Here is a 21,505-nt window from a genome sequence, read left to right as displayed (position 1 = left end):
AGCTCAAGGAGAGATTTTTGTCTGTTTTGTTGCCCAGTGTCTAGAACTCCCCCGGCACACAGTAGGTGCTCAGGAAACACAAAGACAGCAGCAGAGTCCCAGGATCGACCCCTGCCCTTCTCCCTCACTGAGTATATAAGAAGGATTCTTAATGATGGTTAAGGTTGAAAGAAACCAGGGCAGGTCCCCCGATGGCCGCAGGCACCTGAGGACTTTATGATCTGAGACCTTCTCAAGGCTTCAGCAGTGGAGTCAGATTGCTTGCATTTTGCTTCATGACCACCAAGGAGGCAACAACTCCTTAGAGACCAGAGACACAACACATTCCTGTGTCACAAACACATATACAAACTCATTCACCTACACAAATGGCCACCTCTTTGTATGCTGTCCTGAATTTTGCTTTCCTGATTTAATACCCTGTCTTGAAGAACATTCCAATTCAGTAACCATGAACCGACCCCTCTGGAGTGTGTGTTTCATTGGGGTGAGAATCACATAACATAAAATTAACTTTTTTTTTTGTTTTTTTACAATGAATGGCTCAATGGCATTTAGTTCATTCAGTTTTGAGCAACCATCATTTCTGTTTAGGTCCAAAAATTGTTCATTGCCCCAAAAGGAAACTCTGTACACATCAGGCTATCACTCCTCATCCCGTCCTCGAGGTCCTTTACAGTAGCCCCAAAATGTTCATCACAGTGCCCTGCACAAGGTAGATCTTTATTACATTTTTATGTTTTTCCTAAGTTTTATCCCTAAGGGGGATACATAATTTTGTTGTATAGTACACCTTTTCTTTTTTAGTTTGCAAAGTAAGCATATATATATATATATATATATATATATTTATTTATTTATTTATCTCCCAGGGATCCCCTATATTTTTTTTTTAAATATAAAACATTAATTGGCTGGAGGAAATTTTTCTCTTTAAACTGATAGAATAAAAATATAGCCCTTGAAAGAATGCTTTCATCTCATAAAACATACTTGGAAAAGCGATTAGGCTTTTATTTATTTTTATTTTTTTAAGATTTTATTTATTTGAGAGAGAGAGAGAGCACACAAGCAGGGAGAGCAGCAGATTGAGGGGGAGAAGCAGACTCCCCACTGAGCAGGGAGCCCAATGTGGGGCTCCATCCCAGGACCCTGGAATCACGACACAAGCTGGAGGGAGACGCCCAACCAGCTGAGCCATCCAGACACCCTGATTAGGCTTTTAAACAACTAACACATAATTGGCAAACTGTGGACAAGAACTAAGTTTCAACAGGAAATAGGAAGTGACTGCTAACAATTTATTTGCTCCTTACATTCTATCTTTAGTGATACTGGAAAACCCAATGAGTTAGCTACAGAACATTTTTCAATTGTCCATTTTAAGATATACAGCACAGGGACGCCTGGGTGGCTCAGCGGTTAAGCTCCTGCCTTTCAGCCCAGGGTGTGATCCTGGAGTCCTGGGATCGAATTCCACCTCAGGCTCCCTGCGTGGAGCCTACTTCTCCCTCTGCCTATGTCTCTGCTTCTCTTCTCTGTATCTCTCATGAATAAATTAAAAAAAATAAGATGTGCAGCACATTTTTATTCACACATTGGAGAATTCACATTTTTTGGTGTAGTTCTAGAGTTTTGGCAAATGCTCGGAGTTGTATAACTAGCAGCACAGTCACTGTTTCCACCCTCCCCCAAATTCCCTTATGTTCCCCCTTCACAGTCAACCCCACTTTGCACCCCAACTCCTGGCAACCACCAATCTGTTCTCTGTCATTACGGTTTTGCCTTTTTCAGAAAGTCACATACACGGAATCATAAAGCATGTGGCCTTTTGAGTCTGGCTTCTTTCTCTCAAGCCTTTGAGACGTCCTCAAGTTGTTGCATCCACAGTTCCATCCTCTATGGTGTGGTGTTGCACTGTAGGGATGTACCATGGAGAAGGGAGGGGAGGGCAGGAAGGGGCCGGTGGTCATGCAGGGCTTTGTGGGCACGGGGAGGACTTGGGCTTATACCCTGAGGGAGGTGAGAGCCCTGGAGGGCTGTAGGCAGAGGAGGGGTAGGGTTAGACCAACATTTTATTTTATTCTTATCTTTTACAGTTTTTATGATGAAATATTTCAAACACACAAATAAGAGCTGGAAGTGTCATGACCCACCCCCCAATGACAATAACAATTGTACTTATTATTTTGCTTCAAAAATTGTCAACAAGAAGTTGGTCTTGGTTCTCTCCATTAGGCCATGCTCCTGATGGACTATTTTAAACTCCAAACAGCATAATTTCATGTGTGAATCCTTTCACGACAAGAATTCTTTGACTTAGTCCCAAAGCCATGATCAGTCTTCAAAAAGAGACCATCCTTTCTTCATGGCATTTGACATCCAGTCAGTGTTCATGTCACCACTGATCACAGATGTCTTGCTTGGGTCTGGATCTGGCTGGAATCCACAAGTTGAATGTGGTTGATGGGATCCACCCTTGGGCGGGGTCCCTGGGATCCAGGTGAGCGGTGGTTTGGGGACCTATTTTGAAGACAGAGCTGATGGGATTTGTTGATGGGCCAGATGTGGGGGGAAGAGAGGGAGAGGAAGGAGAGAGGGAGAAGAGAACGAAAGGCAGGGTTGGGGAAAGGGAGAGAGGAGAGCAGAAGACAGAAGGAAGCAAGGAAGGAAGAAAGGAAACAGCCAAGGGAGAGAAGAAAGAGGAGGGAGGACAAAGGGAGGGAGGGAGGGAGGGAGGGAGGGAGGGAGGGAGGGAGGGAGGGAAGTTGGTTAGGTGGTGGGTAGATAGATGGATGAGGATGGGTGGGTGGAAGGACAGATGGAGGGAAGGATGGAAAGATGGATGGGTGGGTGGGTGGAAGGGTGATAGGATAAAGGAAGGTAGAGAGAGAGAGGGATAGAAGAAGAGAGGGAAGGAGGGAGCAGTGGAGGGGAAAGGGTGGATTAAGGGTGACACCAAGGTTCTGAGCCAGATCCAGTTGCTCCAGGAAGACCTTGGACTTCCTGGCTGCTGCTTCTGCAGCACACTTCATGAATGTCTTTACAGGCGTGTTCATAGCTTCATTCAGATTGGCTGTGCTTGGCTATTCGCTTCATCCCACTGATTGATCTCCTCCATGTGTATGAATGTCACGGGGACTCATTTGGGTTCATATCACAATGTGCCTTTCTAGCTACTCGTTTTCATTGAACTACAAAGCTGGAGTCGGCTAGCGCAGAACCGTGCACAGCTTATAGAGCTACATCAGCCAGTCTGTGAATTGTCAGGTTCTCGTCTGCTGCATCCCTGATTCTTGGAGAACAATTACCTGCAAATCTAGAATTTAGGACTGCTTGATTCTTGTATCAAGCATAATGCTTGTCATGAGCAAGATAATACAATCTCCCTTCACGGAAAACGCAGACACGTTGTTTTCAAACAATGTCAGCCAGCAATCCTGGCCTCCAAGGGGACTGCTGATGATGTCTGGATGTCTGTGGACATCTTTGGTTGGAACAAAATTACACACTGGGGTTGTGATTTTAATTACATGCTTAGGGGAATTTCATTAATGAAACATGTGGCCAAATGTTCAAATGTTTTCGGCAATTTTGGTCCGTTAAATTCCTCAGTTCATTAAATGACATTTAATAGTATCTTCTAAATATTTATGCAACTGTAGAATTCACTGTGACTTCCATAAAAAATACTGCAGAATGGGTGGCTTATCAGAAATTTATTTTCTCTCAGTTCTGGAGGCTGGAAGTCCAAAGTCAAGGTGTCAGCAGGGCTGGTTTCTGGTGACAGCCCTCTTCATTGCTTGCAAACAGCTGCCTCCTTGCTGTGTCCCCACAAGGAGGGGCGAGAACAGGATTTGGTTTCCTTTCCTCTTAGAAAGATACCAATCCTACTGGATCCGGGCCCCACTATTATCACTTCCTCTAACCTGAATCACCTCCCTAAAGGTTCCGTCTCCAAATATAAGCAGACTGGGGGTTAGGGCTTCAGTATATGAATTTTGGGGAACATAACTTCATCTAGAAAAATATCAATTTTTTGTTAAGTAAATGTTCAAAAGAATGTTGCTTAATATATTTAAAGATTAACCCACTGAAAAGCAGACCAGGTTAAAGAGTGGTGGTTGACCCCATCATACACAGAAGGTTTCAAACAACAGAGCCCAGTTAATGGGCATGCAAGGATCCCAGCAGCCAGACTGCACTGTCCTCCAAGGATGGCTCAGCGACCGTGTGGTCTGGCCACCGCCTTCCAAGGGCTGCCTCAGTCTTACAATGGATGAGAGTGTCTGTCCCTCACATCCTCGCTAATATATTTTTCAATTTTGTTTTTTAGCTTAGTCAACCTGACAGGTGAAATACATCATAATATTTTCTATGCATTCTCTCATGACCGAGAAAGTCATTTTAAATGTGTTTTTCAGGGAACTTTCTATTTATGCCCCTTGGGGTACTGGACTTTTTTATTGGTTCATTGGAATTCTTTATATATAAAAGAAATCAAGCCTTAATTAGGCATGTGATCCATATTTTTTTTCTCAGTTTGTTGATCGCTTGATTGTTTATGGCATTCTTTTGCCATGTGGAAAATCAAAAACTTCCTATGAAGCAAGATTTTCTGTTTTTCCTTTAGATCCTTTGGGTTTTCACGTCGTACTATCTTTAGGGCAACCAACAAGAACAGAAATCTCCTGTGGGTTTCTTTTTCCCTTGGGAGAATTCAAAATGTTGTCTCACCCACAGGACCACATATAGACTTGGTCTCTATACTCCAACCATTTAAGAGACTCTTCTGGAAACTCACAGATTGAAGGCCCTCTGGACTTAAAATTGCTCTGTGATCTCTGGCACACAGACCACTCTCATCCCCTCCTAGGTCCAGGACAGGCATGACTAATGGATCCCAGGATTCTAGGCAGACATGGCCAGTGGATGGAAGTTGGCTTAGACTTGCAGCCTCTTTGCCAGCCCCGCTAAGTCCCCTGCTTTGTGCCTTGCAGTACAATGAAGAATGGTCTCTCCAGATCTCAAAAGGCTAAAAGCCCAATGACTCGTGAAGAGAATGTTACGGATTCTCAAATAAACATGAATAAAAACAAAGGTATGTTGTGCTAGAGTGTGCATGGGGAAGAGGAAGATGCATTGACTCAGCCAAGCCTTTTCATAAAGGAACACACACCCCCGCCCAGAAAGTCAGGACATAGGTGCTCCTTGCCTCGGCGCCTGGCTTTGGCTGAGGTGCCTGAAACAGTGGGTGAGGGGCTTGCTCTTTTGACACCTCATTTGTATTGTTTGTGCCACAGGACATTGATCATAACATCTCCCTAGTAGGACAGCCTGGTAAAGCACCCAGGAACCATCATATATAGTACAGATATGTGTGTGTGTGTGTGTGTGTGTGTATATATACAATGTAATAATATATATAGTGCAGGTGTAATAATATAAAGTACAGATATAATAATACATATTGTGGATATAATTGTGTTTATATATATAAATATACACGCTGCAAATGCCATTGTGTATGTATAGTGCAGATGTAGTAATATATACAGTCCAGATGCAATATAGGCGAGTTGTAATAACATATATAGTGCAGATGTGACAATATAGTGCATGTGTATTCATATATATGTTAATGCAGATGTAATTATATGCAGTGCAGCCACAATTGAAAATGTATATAGTGCAGATGTAATAACACTTATATCGTACAAATATTAATAAATATAATATAGTACAGATATACTGTACTATATAGCAGTATAGTATTTTAACATTTGTAGTATCTATATATAATAAATACATAAATAGCGCAGGTATGTGGTAATTGTGTTCATCTGTATGTTGTAATCACTCTGCCGCTGGAACGAAGCGCAGGGAGCACCATGAGATAGAGCGTCTTCATTATCTTTCACAGCTGCCATCTTCCAAGTGCATAAAATGTTGGTGAGGATGACAGCTTTTACGATCATTCTCAAATGACAGTAATCTTCAAAATCTCATTTTGGTCACTGAGTCAGATTCCTGGGTCTGTTACAACCAACTAGACAGTTTCCGAGTGGTGGAAACAACAGAGACTTGTTCCGTCGGGGTTCTGGAGGCTGGAAGCCCGAGATCAGGGCATTGGCTGGGTTGGGTCTTTCTGGAGGCTGTGGTGGGCAATCTGCTCCATGCTCTCCAGGCTCCTGGTGGTCTTGGCAATCCTTGGCGATCCTTGGTCTACAAACTCATCACGGAAATCTCTGCCTCTATCATTATATGGCCTTCTTCTCTGGGTGTGTGTCCTCTCCTCTCCTCTAAAGACACCAGTTATTGGACTTTGAACCAGCACTACATCAGAATTTCATCTTGCGATCCTCAACTGACTCCACCTGCCAAGTGGAATATTTGTGTCCTTCCAAAACTCATGTGTTGAAAGTTAACCCCAGTGTGATTGTATCAGGAGGTGGGGGCCTGCAGGAGGGGGTCAGATCATGAGGGTGAAGCCCCAGAGACCTCCCTCACCCCTTCTACCAGGTGAGGACACAGTGAGAAGCCGCTATGAACCAGAAAGTAGGTTCTTACCAGACACTGAATCTGCCAGTGCCTTGATCTTTGACTTCCCGGCCTCCACAGCTACGAGAAATAAATGTCTGTTATTTATAAATGTGCTGTATTATGTCAAATGAACTAAGATGCACCCTAACACGCAGCACCTCAGGATGTGACTTATTTGGAAACAGGAGTCACTGCAGATGTAGTTAGTGATGATGATGTCATTTGCGTGGGCCCTAACCCAATATGACTGGTGTCCATATGAAAAGGGTCAAGTGGGACAAAGACAGGCACACAGGGAGATGCTTCTAAGCCAAGGACCTCCAAAGACTGCCACCAAATAGCTAGGAACTAGGACAGAGGCATGGAACGGATTCTCCATCATGGCCTCCAAGGGAGTCAACTCTGCCCACACCTTGATCTCATACTTATCATCTCCAGAACTGAGAGAACAGATTTCTGTGGTTTCAGCCTCTCATGCTGGGGCACTTTGTCTCGGCAGCCCTAGCTGACTAATACATAGTTCATGCTCTTTTATCAGCACCCACTGGTTACCTTCCTTAGTGTCTGCCTCTGAACATGGATCCCCAGGTTCTCTCTACTGTCTTCCAGACAAAAGCCTTTAGGAGCTCCTCCATGGGGTCCATGTCAGTCAAGGGGAACAACAGCACCCCATAGCACATGGACACGCAGTGTTCTCCCAACCCCCTGTCTACTCAGCCACAGCCAGCTACCACCTCTCTACTAGATAAATTTCAGTCAGACAAAGTCAAGAGTCACAAACCCAGTTCTCCAAGAGGGTTTCCAGAATCTTCTCTCACTTGACCCATGGTTGGGGGGGGGTGATGAACACACTGCATGCCAACTCTCTCCAGAGGAAACCCTCTTCCCTTCTTTGTAGGGATCAACCACTTCACACCCCTAAAGGAGATAAAGGGTGAAGGGAAACAAGCTGGTTTTGAGTTCCACATTAAGGGGTGGTATCAGGGTGGTCCGGGTGATGCCGATGTAACATCCAACCCCAAACCTCAAGAGCTTAACACAACACACGCTTGTTTCTTGTTCGCATTATGTGTCTGGCACTAGGTTTCCCCCCCTACATATGCTTCCTACCATATTTGTGGCAGGAGAATGAGGTACAGTGAGTCACACACTGACTCTTAAACCTTCTGCCTGGAAGGAGCCCCCAGGTGGCTCAGTGGCTGAGCATCTGCCTTTGGTTCAGGTCATGATCCGAGGGTCCTGGGATCGGGTCCCACATGGGGCTCCCTGCAGCGAGCCTGCTTGTCCCTCTGCTAGGTCTCTGCCTTTCATCTGCCTGGGAGAGACACACACACCAGCCACTTCTCACATTCCACTGACCAAAGCATATGTAGTCTACTGCATGTAAATTTTACCTTAAAAAAAAAAACCTATAAATAATTTGGAACTCTAGTTAATGATTCACCTGCTAAAGCATGTGAATTTAAGGATGAAATGGATAGACAGCTGCAGCTTACTTCGAAATAGATGGAGCAATGCATGGATATAGAGAGATGGCTGGACAGAGATGTGATAAAGCAAATGCAGCAAATGCTAGCGGTTGTGGAATCCACATTGTGAGTAAGAGAGTTTTGGCTATACAGCCTTCCAACTTTCTTGTGTGTGTGAAAATTTTCATAGGAAGTTGTTGAAGGGAGTAAGGAAAAATAAGAAAGAGAAAGCATGAATGGGCTGGTATTGGCCCTGTGACTTCACTCAAGGAGTGGGATTAATTCAACACTCAGCCCTTCAGGCCCAAAAAAGGACACTCCTCCTCCAAAGTTATTAAACTAATAAAAATATTTGCCACCCACCCCTGATGACTGTTTACAGTGACACCTAGGCTGTGGACCATTCATCGAGATGGAGAAGTCCTTCTGAGGCTATCAAAACATGGGCCAGGCCATGAGACCCCATTAACCATCCCTGAATTTTTTCGGGAGTCAGTCAGCCGATTTGGGATGTATCCAGCCCTTGCAACAAAGAACAGTGAGCATTGGGAAGTTCTGAATTTTAACCAGTACTACGAAGCTTGTCGGAAGGCAGCAAGAGCCTTGATCAAGGTAAATGAATTATTCATTCATTCATCATTTAGTCAATCACACATTCTACATATGGATACATATGGTATAAAATGCACAAGGCACCATAAGATATGAAGGTTAACTGATGAGAATTTTCCCTATAATATTTGACCTCTCTCTTATGGAGGCAGCCACCATTGCCAGTTTTTTGTAAATCCTTTGGGGGAATAAATTATGTGTATAATAGCATAAAATGTCTCTACATGCAAGTTTTCACACACATGGTAGTGTACTATACCCATGATTCTACATCTTGCTTTCTTAAAAGATATTATCTATTTATTTGAAAGAGAGAGAGAGAGAAAGAGAACACAAGCAGGAGGAGGGGCAGAGGGAAAAGCAGACTCCCTACTGAATGTGGAGCTCAATGCAGGGCTTGATCCTAGAACCCAGAGATCATGACCTGAGCCAAAGTCAGATGCTTAACCAACTGAGACACCCAGGCATCCTGCATCTTGCTTTTAAAAATATATATCAATTAACTACTGCTTCATAACAAATTACCCCAAATTTAGTTTTAGGGTTTCTCATGAGGTTGGAGTCAAATTGTTATCTGAAGGCTTGACTGGGGCTGGAGGGTCTACTTGTAAGCTTACTTACAAGGCTGGCTATTGACAGGAGGCCTTGGTTCCTTGCTCCCTGTTCTTTTCCATTGGGTTGAGTGTCCTCAGACTATGGCAGCCAGCTTTCCCCAGGATGAGTGATCCCAGAAAAGAGTGTGAACAAGATGGGAACTCTATCTTCTCATAGCTTCCATAACCTAATCTCAGCAGTGACATACTGAGACACTGATTCACTAAAAAAAAATATATTTTTAAAAATCCATATGCTTTTCAGCAACTGCAAATTTGTATGTAACAATATTGGCACAATCAGCCCCCTATTGATGGGCATTGACTGTGTTCTCAGGCTTTGCTACCATATATGGAGCCACAGAGAACCTTCTTTGTACAATGAATTCTTACAGAGACAGTGCCACTATATGCCCACTCAGGGTGAGAGACTCTGCTTACCTATCATTCTTGCCAACAAGGCTTTAAAAAAAAAAGATTTATTTATTCATGAGAGACCAGAGAGAAACAGAGAAGCAGAGACACAGGCAGAGGGAGAAGCAGGCTCCATGCAGGGAGCCTGATGTGGGACTCGATCCCGGGTCCCCAGGATCATGCCCTGGGCTGAAGGCAGATGCTAAACCGCTGAGCCATCCAGGGATCCCGCCAACATGGTTTTATAAAAAAAAATGTTCATATTGGCTACTTTGATAGGCATGTTAGGCCGAATTCTACAATGACCCTCAAGATTCCCAACCCCTGGCATATTCACACTGTATAGACAGACTCCTCCCCTTGAGTATGGACAGGACTGGTGGGTTACCGCGATGGAATTTTCCTCCCGTGGTGGCAAAGGTGAAGAGATTTTGCAGGTGGAGTTAAGTTCCCTGATCAGCTGACTTTGAGTTCATCCAAACAGCAAATGCTCTGGTGGGCCTGACCTGATCAGGAAAACCATTAAAAAGAAAGATTCTTCTGTTGGCTTTGAGGAAGCAAATTGCCATGTTGTGGACAGGGCCATGTGGCAGGGGACAACAGACCGCCTCTAGGAGGGCAGTCCCTAGCTGACAGCCAGGAAGCAAACAGGACCTCAGTCATTTAACCACAAAGAAATGAATACTGCGAACAGACTGCAAGTGTGGGAGAAGAGTCTCGAGCTTCAGAGACGACAGTCCCTGCTGATACCTTAACTACAGCTTCAGGAGATCCTAAGCAGAGGACCTAGTTAAGCTGTCCCCAGACTCCTGACCTATGGAAACTGAGATAATAAACGCGTGTTGTTTTAAGCTGCTAAGTTTGTGGTGATGTGTTATGCAGCAATAGATTATGAATATGATAGGGAACTTCTATTGTAAAAGGGAATGCCCAGTGGTTTTGATTTATAGGAAATGCTATCACATTTTGACCCAGATCTGAGTTCCTCTCTCCTCTCCCCTCTGACACCCATGTGTCTTCACCAGGAGATGATAACTGTCTCTTAGGACTTTCTGCGTGGCTGCTCCACCACAGTGCTGTGATTAATTCACCTCTCCTGAAAGCTGATCCTCTCTGGCTATGTCCTTAGATCTGGGGATTCAAAGATCCCTACTCCCCTAATCCTCAGGGATCCAAACAGTAATTACTTGGTTTGTCTACGTATTGATAGAGACCGTCGACCTGCAAAGAAGACTGCCTGTTTTTTACTAAGCAGAAACACTAGGTATCACGTTCTGGAGCATTGGCAGGCAGATGCCTTCCAAATGCTTACATTTTCCCCAAGAACTGTGGGTCACTGCCAGCCTTGGAGTACTTTCATTATTACAAAAAAAAATAAACTCACGCCTATTAAGATGACCACTATCTTCAAAAAATAATAATAACAAGTGTCAATGAGGATATGGAGAAACCAGAACCCTTGTGCATCGCTGGTGGAAATGCAGAATGGTGCAGCCATTATGGAGGACACTGTGGCAGTTCCTCAAAAGATTGAACGTGGAATCACCATATGACCCAACAATCCCCAAAAGAATTCAAAGCAAGGACTCAAATAGATATTTGTACACAATGTTCACAGCAGCATTGTTAACGGTAGTCAAAATGTGGAGGCGACCAAGTGTCCATTGATGGATGAAAAGATAAGACACGGTGTGGTCCATCCACACAAAAAATCATTATTATTCAGTCTAACAATGGAAGGACATCCTGACACCTGCCACAACATGGATGGGCTCTGAGGACACTGGGCTCAGGGAGCGGACCCAGACCCGGAAGGACACCTCCTGCATGACCCCACTCCCAGAGGTCTCCAGAGGGGTCCCATCCACAGGGACAGAGAGGAGGTGGTAGGAGCGGGAGGGGGGGGAAAGGGGGGGTGTCAGTGCTTCATGGGGACAGAAGTTTGGGGAGATGGAAAGATCTGGAGACAGATGGTGGTCATGATTGCACAACAGTGTGAGTGTGCTTCATGCCACTGAGCTGTGCACCAAAAGTTGCTAAATATATTTAGCCACAATAAAAATAAAATACAGGGGCGCCTGGGGTGACTCAGTCAGTTAAGTGTCTGCCTTCAGCTCAGGTCATGATCCCAGGGGTCTTGGGATCCAGCCCCGCGTCCAGCTCCCTGCTCAGTGGGGAGTCTGCTTCTCCCTCTCCCCCCCTCACTCATGCTCTCTCTCGCTTGCTCACTGTCTCTCAAATAAATTAACAAAAATAAAAATAAATAAAATACTTACAAACAAGAATAAATAAATGGTGCATTATGCAGAGGGAAGCAAACCAGCCTCCCAACAGTGACAAAAATATCACACTCCAGATTTTAGGTTCAACCCTGGCTTTTCCCAACGTGACCTCATGGGTTTTGGAGTCTGCTTTCACACATCCTAGTGAGCAGATCCCACCCAGAAACAAAACGTCTTTGTGTTTCTCTTTTCTGTTTGTTTGCTTTTGCCTTCCCAGCTGGGCCTGCAGCGTTTCCACGGAGTTGGCATCCTGGGGTTTAACTCCGTTGAGTGGTTAATTGCTTCTCTTGGTGCCATCCTAGCAGGGTAAGACTGTGGGCCCTGAATGGGCCAGTCCATTCGGGCCTGGACTCCGAATGTGGGCGAGCTGCTACTCTGGCCTAGCAGCCCTGGGCGGGCTCTGAGACGGGACCAGGGGTTTCAGGTGCAACCCCAGGTTGGGCGGCAAGACAGACACACCAATCTGACAAAGGACTGGCATCTTAGGTATCAAGGCGCTTCTATAACTGACTGATAAAAAGACAAAAGGAGAGGCGGCTGGCTGGCTGGTGGGAGAGCATGTGATTCTTGATCTCGGAGTCATGAGTTTGAGCCCCACGTTGGGTGCAGAGATCACTTTAAAAAAATCTTTAAAGGGGAAAAAAAAGACAAAATGATTTTTTTTGACAAAATGATTTTAAATAAGCAAAAGACTTGAGCAGAAAGCTCACAAAGGGAAGTAGCCAAAAAGTACTTGAAGAGGTGCTGGACATCATCAGCCGTCAGGGAAATGCAAATTTAAAAAACAGGATGGTTAAAGGCAGGAACAAAAGGCAGTAGGATGAAGGGAGCAGGTGGGGTCCAAATCCCACCTCTAGCATCTATGGTCTTGGGAACTCAAACAAGTGACTTCACTGCCCCAAGGCTCCTCATCTTATAATGGGGTGCTGCCAGGGCTTGGTGATCCGCCATCACAATGACATCATAGGACTTGCTGCTTTCCTCACCCTTATTTTTGTTGTTTTCATCATAGTTAAGTTGTGGACAGGGGGAAGCTGGGACCAAGGCTACAAACTCAGAACTTGTCTATAGAGCTTTCCCCTCCCCACACCTTCCAGGACGTTCTCACCTTAAGGTGTGGGTGTGTGCACACATGCACACGCTCATGTGTTTTCTTTTCCCAGGGGTCTCTGTGTTGGTATTTATGCCACCAACTCTGCGGACGCTTGTCAATACGTCATTACTAATGCCAAGGTGAACGTCCTGCTGGTTGAGAATGACCTACAGCTACAGAAAATCCTTTCGGTAAAGCCCAAACCCAAACACTGCCATCCAGTCAGTCACCCACGGGGATGGGTGGATGCTAATGATCGGTGGGGTGGCGAGGCTGGCCCTGTCCTCGGGTTCAGTAAGTGACCTCCACGGCTACTGTGGTATAACCAGGGGAAGCAGGGTGGAGTGGGGAGATCTAATTTCCAATTTGTATTAACTTCATTTCCAACTAAGCTTCTGTTTTTATTTTTAATGCCCTTTATTTTTATTTTTTATTTTTTTAAGTAGGCTCCACACCCAGCAGGTAAGCTTCTATTTTAATTTTTTAAAGATTTTATTTATTTTTTTTTAATTTTTATTTTTATGATAGGCACACAGTGAGAGAGAGAGAGGCAGAGACATAGGCAGAGGGAGAAGCAGGCTCCATGCACTGGGAGCCCAACGTGGGATTCAATCCCAGGTCTCCAGGATCACGCCCTGGGCCAAAGACAGGCGCTAAACCGCTGCGCCACCCAGGGATCCCTATTTATTTATTTATTTATTTATTTATTTATTTATTTATTTATTTATCTAGAGAGAGACAGAGAGTAAGCGAGAGAGACGGCAAGCGCAGGGGGAGCAGCAGAGGCAGAGGGAGAAGCAGGCTCTCCGTCGAACAGGGAGACCCATGTGGGGCTCGATCCCGGTATTCCGGGATCATGACTGGGCCAAAAGCAGAGGCTTAACTGACTGAGCCACCCGGGTGCCCCTAAGCTTCTATTTTTAAAATGTGTTTATGTATTATTTTATATACAGCCCACTGTTTATTTTCCTTCAGAAATGTAATGATTTTAAGGTTTATAACCCCCTTGTAATTGTCTTTTGTTTTTGTTTTTGTAACTGTCATCGTTTCTGAAATGCTTCTCTCTCTCATTTCTTTCCAAAGTTCCACCACTTTCTGTTTCACCTCTTTCTGGCGTGGCTCTCTCTTCCCTCAGTGTTTGTATGTTTGCTTTGTGTTCTTCCTTTCCAGCTGTGTCTGCTTTGTCATGTTTCAAACCTTATGTTGGAATGTTGGGTGGCAATTTTCCTTTGCTTTGTGGTGACTTTTCTTTACATACAAAATTTGGCTCCCCCCTTACTCTTCTTTTTTTCATAATATCTTTGTATGGATGCTGTAGAAAGTTTTTTTCAGGGGCAGGCCCGGTGGCTCAGCGGTTTAGCGCCGTCTTTGGCCCAGGGCCTGAATCTCTCTTTCTGTGTCTCTCATGGATAAATAAATAAAATCTTTAAAAAAAAAAAAAAAGAAAGTTTTTTTCAACTACCAGTGTTTGAATGAGCTGCAGTTTCCTGACCCAGCTTTTGGTAGGAAGATTCCATGGGGACGGGAGTCCTCAGGAGGGTGAACCTAGATAGCCAGATTTACCACTCAGCCCAAGAGCCCTGTGGCTGTTGCATCAATATCATGCTTCTGAGTTACACACTTCTCTGCTTTTTAATGTCTCTGGAGTTGAGATGTGTCTTGCCGCCAACGGTATCTTCCAATCATCTTTGGTCATGTCTTCCCATGTTTTATTAACATCTCTGAAATTAGGGTAGATTTTCCAGACTCATGAAATCCAGCCAGACTCAGTGAAATAGAACTCTCTGCCACCAAGCCTCCTTGGATGCCTAATTCCTGACCTGGTTCAGGGAGAAAAACAGTCTTCTCCCTCCAGGCTTGAGTTTTCTGAAATTGTTTTCTTAAGTGATGCCTCTATGGTCCCTGATACTCATGTCATTCCCTGTTTGTTCTGTTCATAGCAGAACAAACTGTGGGATGGGTGGTAGGTGAAGAGTGGGTCCTTTGTGCCAAATACTGGCTTACAATTCGGGTCTTCCCCCATTAGAAAATACTGCATACCCTTCGTATGCAAGATTCAAAGCCAGGCTTCTGACATGCTCCTCCCAAACTGGATGTTCAGTTTCACTTGGCAATCTTTAATTCTAGGCAATACCCATGGCTTACAGCCCTCCAACTCTCCAGATCTTCCCTGCCTCCTTAGAATAAACTCAAGACCCCTCACCACTGCCTCCAAGGTGTGGCCAATCTGGCCCTCACCATCCTTTCCTGTCTCTGCTCCTAATTGTCTCCCTTCATCCTCATGCTAGCTGAGACTTTATATAATCCTCAAACATTCCTAGCCATTACCTGCTCCAGGCTTTCTGGATGTCTGTTCCCTCTCTCTCTGGAAACCTCCTGTCCAACTGTTACCAGAGCTTCCGTCTTCTTTTCTCTCAATCCACGCTGGAGACTTGGTTATAATTATAATCACCATGCTGGATGTTGGAAGTGACTTTGTCACTGGATTGGCTAGCCATGTTGTAGACATTCCTTCCTTTGCATCAATAGGATACAAGAATCCCGCAGGTGTGGTCAACTGAACCTTAGAGCCCTTGGTTTAGGTAGAAAGTCCTGAACTTGTCCAGGTTTCAGTCGCCTTCACGGAGGATTTTTGTTGCCTAACTCCAGCTAGGAGGCTAGCTGGATCCTGGACACAGTGCACGGCAGCGGGCTCACCAACCAACAACCACAACTCTGCATGTGTAGCATGACTCAGGAGGCTGTCGTCTTCACCAGTCCCTAAGGGTTGGAGGCTGATACTGACCACAAAGAACCCCGTGGTTCTAAAATCAGGTTGTGTCTTAGCAATTGGGACAAGAGCTGTGTTGTACGGGGTGGGCAGGGGAAGAAGAGAGGCTGGCGTCCCTGTGGGAGATTGCTTAGAAGGGGCTTCCACCCTTAGTCTCTCCAGCACCATAAGGCCCACGTGGAACTTTCTTTCAGATTCCGCAAAGCAGGATGGAGACCCTAAAAGCGATCATCCAGTACAAGCTGCCAGTGAAGGAGAGCAATAATAACCTGTACTCCGTAAGTGTGGAAGGAAGCCACTGAGTCAAGGGGAAGGCGGGCCCCCCACGGCAGGCAGACAAGGTTTATAGGGCCTTCTTTTCTCTTCCTGGCGTGAAGGGCCCACTTTATGGGACGATGTGTGTTCTGGTTATTTATTGCTATGAGACAAATCACCCCCAAAATTGGTGGCTTAAAGACAACAACAATCATTTTATCATTAGGGTTTTTTTTTTTCCCAGAACATTAAGGCAACTGAAAAAAAAATACTACATCATTGAAAATTAGATGTGTGAAAACCCACAGCATTAGACATGAAGATTTACTTTATATCCAAACCAGAATTTGTTATAAGTCTACTTTTGGCTTTAATGGGTGCCAAGTCATCAATAATAGTTTCACTAAAACCATGAAACCTTGTTTAATATGTACAAATATGAACACGGGGTTGAGCATTTCTGCCATGGCTTGGACCAGCAGCCTGCTGGAGCCTGTCTTTATTTAAATTTTTGATACTTCATTCATCGTGGACTTGTGTGTGTTGTCAGTAATTTAAAATATATTGCATTAAAATATTATTTACCTTGATTGCCAAAAGGTCTTTTCCTTTTGTTCTGTTGTTTGCATCTCCTTAAATTTTGCACTAGAGGCTTAGTGTCTAGACCTCACTCTGGTCCTGACCTTGCAGCTGGGGGTCCTCCCTCTCTCTCTTCATGGCCTTTCCAGCATGGTGATCTCAGGATCTCTGGACTTCCTCCTGGCTCAGATCTCTCCAGAAAATGTTCTGAGAAAGAGAGACAGAGAGAGAGAGAGAGACAGAGAAAGACACAGAGAGAGAACAGCAGGTGGAAGGTGTCTTGCCTTTAATGACCTACTCTTGGAAGCCACACACCATCACTTCCGACATACTGTGCCCATCAAAGGCCAATGGGAAGCTCTGCTGGGAATGGGGTTCCAGGGTGGGGACCTAGACCACCTTTTACTGAGGGAGGGGCAAGGCCACTGAACAGTCACACCATAAATGCTGTCATAGTCCTTTTTTCGAAAACGCACTCTGCCTCAAGGTGGTCTAGTCAGGAAATGTTTCGGTACAAGCAGGGGTGTCAGGGCAGGAGTCTTGGGAAGGGCCAGGGCAAGCTCTTTTAACGTCCACGAGATGAGACCCTCAAACCCATGACTCAAAGCAGAAGTCCCACAATATCATGGAGTGTATTTGGTTTGCCCTCCATGCAGGTGGGACAAGAGGGGCCAACGATCCAGTCTGGCCAACCAAAACCCTAGCCAGCTTTTGTACCTTCCAGAAAATACTTAATCATTAAGACCAAGATGGTGAGTAACTAAGGAAGAAAACGGATTAGAATCACAGACTTTTTAGAGGTTCAAAGGAGTCCGGATACCTTTTAAAACCGCCCTTGTTATCAACGCTACTTACAGTGGGATTTCTCAACCTTGTTGCTATGGACATTTGGGGGTGGATAACTGTTGTGGGGCCATCCTGTGCGCTGTAGGATGCCAAGCAGCACCCTTGGCCTCCACTAACTAGATGCCAGTGACACCCTTCTAGCTGAAACCACCAGAAATGCCCTCAGCTGTGACTGTCACGGAGTTGGCATCCTCCTGGCTCCAGCGCTGCAGGATGCTGCGTGCCCTCCACCTTCAATTTGCTGTATTGCCCTCATCCAGAGCCTCGTTGGGGGCCCAGTGAATTTTTGCAGGTCCTGTGTGATACTCAGCTCATATAACCCAACAGTTCCTTTTGAAGCATCCTATTTAAGGTAGAGGGGAGCACAGGTCCTGGAGTCTGACCATATTGCTTTAGAACTCTGGTTCCTGTTTACTTGCTGTGTGACCTTAGGCAGCTCCTGAGGCTACATCTTGACTCATTCATGTCCAGATGACTCATTCCTGTCCCAGCACTTCCAGCAAAAGCCCTGACCTTCACTGTGATTGGACCAGCTGTGGTCACATGTCCAGACCCAATAGCCTGCCAGGAAGTGGAGGAGGAGAAGCAAACATTTCAGGGCTTTTGTAAGAGGTCCCAGGACTGGTGATCCTAAGCCTTCCCTCTTGCTGGGAATCATGCTTTAGAGAAGCTGATGGTATAAGATGTGACTGGAGGTGGGGAGGGTGGAGGGGGCACTCCTGGTGTGCTGAGGGTCACCCTCACATCCCCAAGTCCCCATCCTCTCTGCCTGTCTTTTCTTTCCACAGTGGAATGATTTCATGGAACTTGGCAGTAGCATCCCCGATTCCCAGCTGGACCAGATCATAGAGAGCCAGAGGGCCAATCAGTGCGCTGTGATCATCTATACTTCTGGGACCTTAGGCAATCCCAAGGGAGTGATGCTTAGCCATGACAACGTAAGTGCTGTCTCTGCTGACAGTGATGAACCTCGCAGCACCCAGAGTCCCTGCATCTGGGCCAGTGCCCCTCCTTCCGGGTCTTGCTATTCTTGCCCCACAGGGATGGGGTGGCATTTGGGGGTCTGGCACACAGTGGCTCCGTCACCAGTGAAGCACGGAGAGTCATGGGAAGAGTTCCAAGAGGGCACCATAGTGCAAGGACGGAGATCAAGGACTTGAGTGTACACCTGAGTTCAAATCCTGGCTCTTGATCTTGGGCCAGACAGCTAACGTCTCCAAGTCTCAGTCTGCCTCAGTTTGCGCATCTGTAAAATGGGTGTGGTACCACAGTCCCCGCCTCTTGGGCTGTTTTGAAAACTAGATGAGTTAATATTTGTAGAGAGCAGACAGAGGACAGTGTTTGATGATAAAATACATAGATGAAAAGAGCAGAATACACATTCTGTGTTTTGGAAGTAAAGCAGAAGTTGATGTTTTGGTTACTCAAGAAAGGCTGCGTGTATGGGAAAGACAAATATATGTTTGGACAGAGTCCACAAGTGATAGTAATTCAGACCACTGTTCTAGAAGAGTAACAGGAGGGGCACCTGGGTGGCTCAGTGGTTGAGCATCTGCCTTGGGCTCAGGATGTGATCCCAGGGTCCTGGGATCGAGTCCCACGTCAGGCTCCCTGCATGGAGCCTGCTTCTCCCTCTGCCTGTGTCTCTGCCTCTCTCTGTGTGTCTCTCATGAATAAATAAAATACAATCTTTAAAAAAAAAAAAAAAAGAGTAACAGGAATCAGTCCTAAGAGATTCCATTTATATAAAACCCTAAGCAGGGATCCCTGGGTGGCGCAGCGGTTTGGCGCCTGCCTTTGGCCCAGGGCGCGATCCTGGAGACCCTGGATCGAATCCCACGTCGGGCTCCCGGTGCATGGAGCCTGCTTCTCCCTCTGCCTGTGTCTCTGCCTCTCTCTCTCTCTGTGTGACTATCATGAATGAATAAAAAAAAAAAAAAAAAAAAAAAAAAAAACCCTAAGCAACGTAAACTTAATTCACAGGGAGACAAAGCAGACCTAGGGCTGCCTGGAGGAGGCAGACTAGTGGCAAGAGGGAGGCATCACGGAATATGTGATCTAAATGTTCAATCTTGGGCAGCCCTGGTGGCGCAGCGGTTTAGCTGGAGACCCGGGATCAAGTCCCACGTCGGGCTCCCTGCATGGAGCCTGCTTCTCCCTCTGCCTGTGTCTCTGCCTCTCTCTCGCTCTCTCTGAATGAATAAATAAATACATCTTTAAAAAAAATAAAAATAAATGTTCAGTCTTGATGCTGGTGATGGTTTCACTGGTGGAGACAAATGTCAGGGAGAATCAAACTCTACACTTCACATGTGTGCAGTTTGCTGTATGTCAGTTATACTTCAATAAAGCTGTAATAAGAAAAAAAAAGAGCAGGAAAGATAGTCACAGTTCACTTGTGCCGCAAGCTTACTACATATGCGAGGCACCTGTTGCGAGACCTTTACCCTTAGCAGAGCCTCACGGCGACCCTCTCAATTCTATCAGGCTCCTTTTACAGGTGGGAAAACTGAAGTCCAGAGAGGTTCTATTACTTGGCCCAGCTCACCCAGAGAGCAACGTGGTGGAGCCTGAACCGAGGCAGGCAGGCTGGCCCCACAGCACACTTTTTTTTTTTTTATTTGAGAGAGTGAGGGCAGGGGCAGAGGGAGCCAGAGAATCTCCCGACGCAGGTCACGACCCTGAGATCGAGACCTGAGCCGAAACCAAGAGTCGGATGCTTAACCGACTGAGCCACCTGGGCACACCTCCACAGTAACGTTTTTAAAGACACTGTAGCTCTCCGTGGCTGATACGTAAAACTGGCGATGTGATGCAGACATTTTAAAGCCACTTGCAGAATGGTATAAACAGAGCAAAATGTGCTTTTCATTGAAAACTAAAAAGTGTCAGCAAGCAGTGTGCACACACGCACAATTTAAACGCAGAAAAGTGTCTGGCAGGACGTGCACCCAGCCGGCAATGGTGGTTCCATCAGAAAGATTCCTGGCTGTTAAATGAAGTTTCCTCCCAGCCTAGATTAATAGTTACCAGACACACTAGCCTTCGCACTGGCTGTTCCCTCTGCATGTTCTCTCTGCCAGAGAGAATGCGTGGCTTGTTGCTTTGCCTCCTTCAGGTCCCTGTCCCTGCGTTACCTCCTCCACGAAGCCCTCCCAGGCTTCCATGTTTAAAACAGCAAATGAAAATAAACCACTCCATTCGCTCCTAATCTCTCTTGGGCTGTTTTTCTCACGCTGACCTATTACCTATTATATAGTCACTTATTTATCAGCTCCTCGAGGACAGGGGTTGTCTCTCCCATTCACTGCCATGTCTCCAGGGCCTGGTGCCCAAGAGGATTCAATCCACATCTATGGGGTGAGCGAATAAATGAATGGAAGGCATCTAATTAGACCCTCACCCTACCCTGGCTGGCGTTTCTCCTCCTAGCGACTTCAGGTGTGAGGAGATATTCTCCTGCCGTCAGGGAGACAAGTGCACACCCTGGAGTGAGGCTGCCTGGGTCTGAATCCTGGCTCTTCCACTGGCCAGCTGGGTGACCTGGGACAAGCTGCTCATCTTCTCTGGGCCTCTGTGTCCCCATCTGTAGGATGGAGATAGGAATTGCTTCTAGAACCTCACAGAGTGAATGATTCCATGTCCTGTGTCAGTAACCGATGCTGCGTAACAAGCTGGCCCGGAGCTCACAGACTTAAAAAGCCCAGCGCTGTATGACTTCTGGACCTGGAACTGAGAGGCAGGGCTCAGCAGGGAGTCTCTGTTGCCCCACTGGCGTCAGCTGGTGTCCAGTTGGGCTGGAGGGGTTGCACTCACCTGTCTCACGTGGCCTGGGGTTCCCCAAGGGGGCTGTGGTGGCTGCCGCCCCCTCCGGAGCAAGCACCCCCGAGGCAAAGGTGGAGGCTCCATGTTCAAAGCTACCCAGTGTCACTCCTGCTCCACTCTCTTGGTCAAAAGAGCTCTGTGAAGAAAAAGGAAAACAGACTCCAGCTCCGGACGGGCGGTGCGGCAGGGGATCTGCGGCTGCCCTTCATCTACCGCAGAAGCAC

The 21,505-nt window shown here is 46.0% G+C and overlaps 1 protein-coding gene and 1 long non-coding RNA gene across 22 annotated transcripts in view; one reads left to right on the top strand and one right to left on the bottom strand.

Annotated features, from left to right (window-relative positions):
- The window catches only part of LOC144290750 (uncharacterized), a 54,238-nt gene that overhangs the window by 6,656 nt on the left and 26,077 nt on the right, over positions 1-21,505 (bottom strand). For 3 of the 9 annotated variants that reach the window (XR_013358296.1, XR_013358295.1, XR_013358294.1), the window contains 6 exons: positions 21,273-21,417; positions 16,617-16,817; positions 9,246-9,441; positions 7,325-7,461; positions 6,571-6,621; positions 2,761-6,377 (listed from right to left, as the gene is read on the bottom strand). This is a non-coding gene — a long non-coding RNA (uncharacterized LOC144290750). Of the gene's footprint in view, positions 1-2,760; positions 6,378-6,570; positions 6,622-7,324; positions 7,462-9,245; positions 9,442-16,616; positions 16,818-20,864; positions 21,043-21,272; positions 21,418-21,505 lie in introns of those variants that run through there. The other 6 variants (XR_013358301.1, XR_013358297.1, XR_013358298.1 and 3 more) reach the window with 6 other exon arrangements.
- Positions 1-21,505, top strand: part of LOC144290746 (long-chain-fatty-acid--CoA ligase ACSBG2-like) — a 39,334-nt gene that overhangs the window by 4,980 nt on the left and 12,849 nt on the right. For 9 of the 13 annotated variants that reach the window (XM_077860289.1, XM_077860294.1, XM_077860295.1 and 6 more), the window contains exons 2-8: positions 5,001-5,101; positions 8,395-8,624; positions 12,131-12,219; positions 13,077-13,197; positions 13,535-13,624; positions 15,971-16,054; positions 18,245-18,394. In XM_077860289.1, the coding sequence (XP_077716415.1) occupies positions 5,001-5,101; positions 8,395-8,624; positions 12,131-12,219; positions 13,077-13,197; positions 13,535-13,624; positions 15,971-16,054; positions 18,245-18,394 (865 nt within the window). The remainder of the gene's footprint in view (positions 1-5,000; positions 5,102-8,394; positions 8,625-12,130; positions 12,220-13,076; positions 13,198-13,534; positions 13,625-15,970; positions 16,055-18,244; positions 18,395-21,505) is intronic. The other 4 variants (XM_077860290.1, XM_077860292.1, XM_077860291.1 and 1 more) reach the window with 2 other exon arrangements.

This window comes from Canis aureus, chromosome 19 (genome assembly GCF_053574225.1).
Source record: "Canis aureus isolate CA01 chromosome 19, VMU_Caureus_v.1.0, whole genome shotgun sequence".
In the NCBI taxonomy this organism is placed as follows: domain Eukaryota; kingdom Metazoa; phylum Chordata; class Mammalia; order Carnivora; family Canidae; genus Canis; species Canis aureus.
This window is presented reverse-complemented; position numbering and strand designations above follow the sequence as displayed.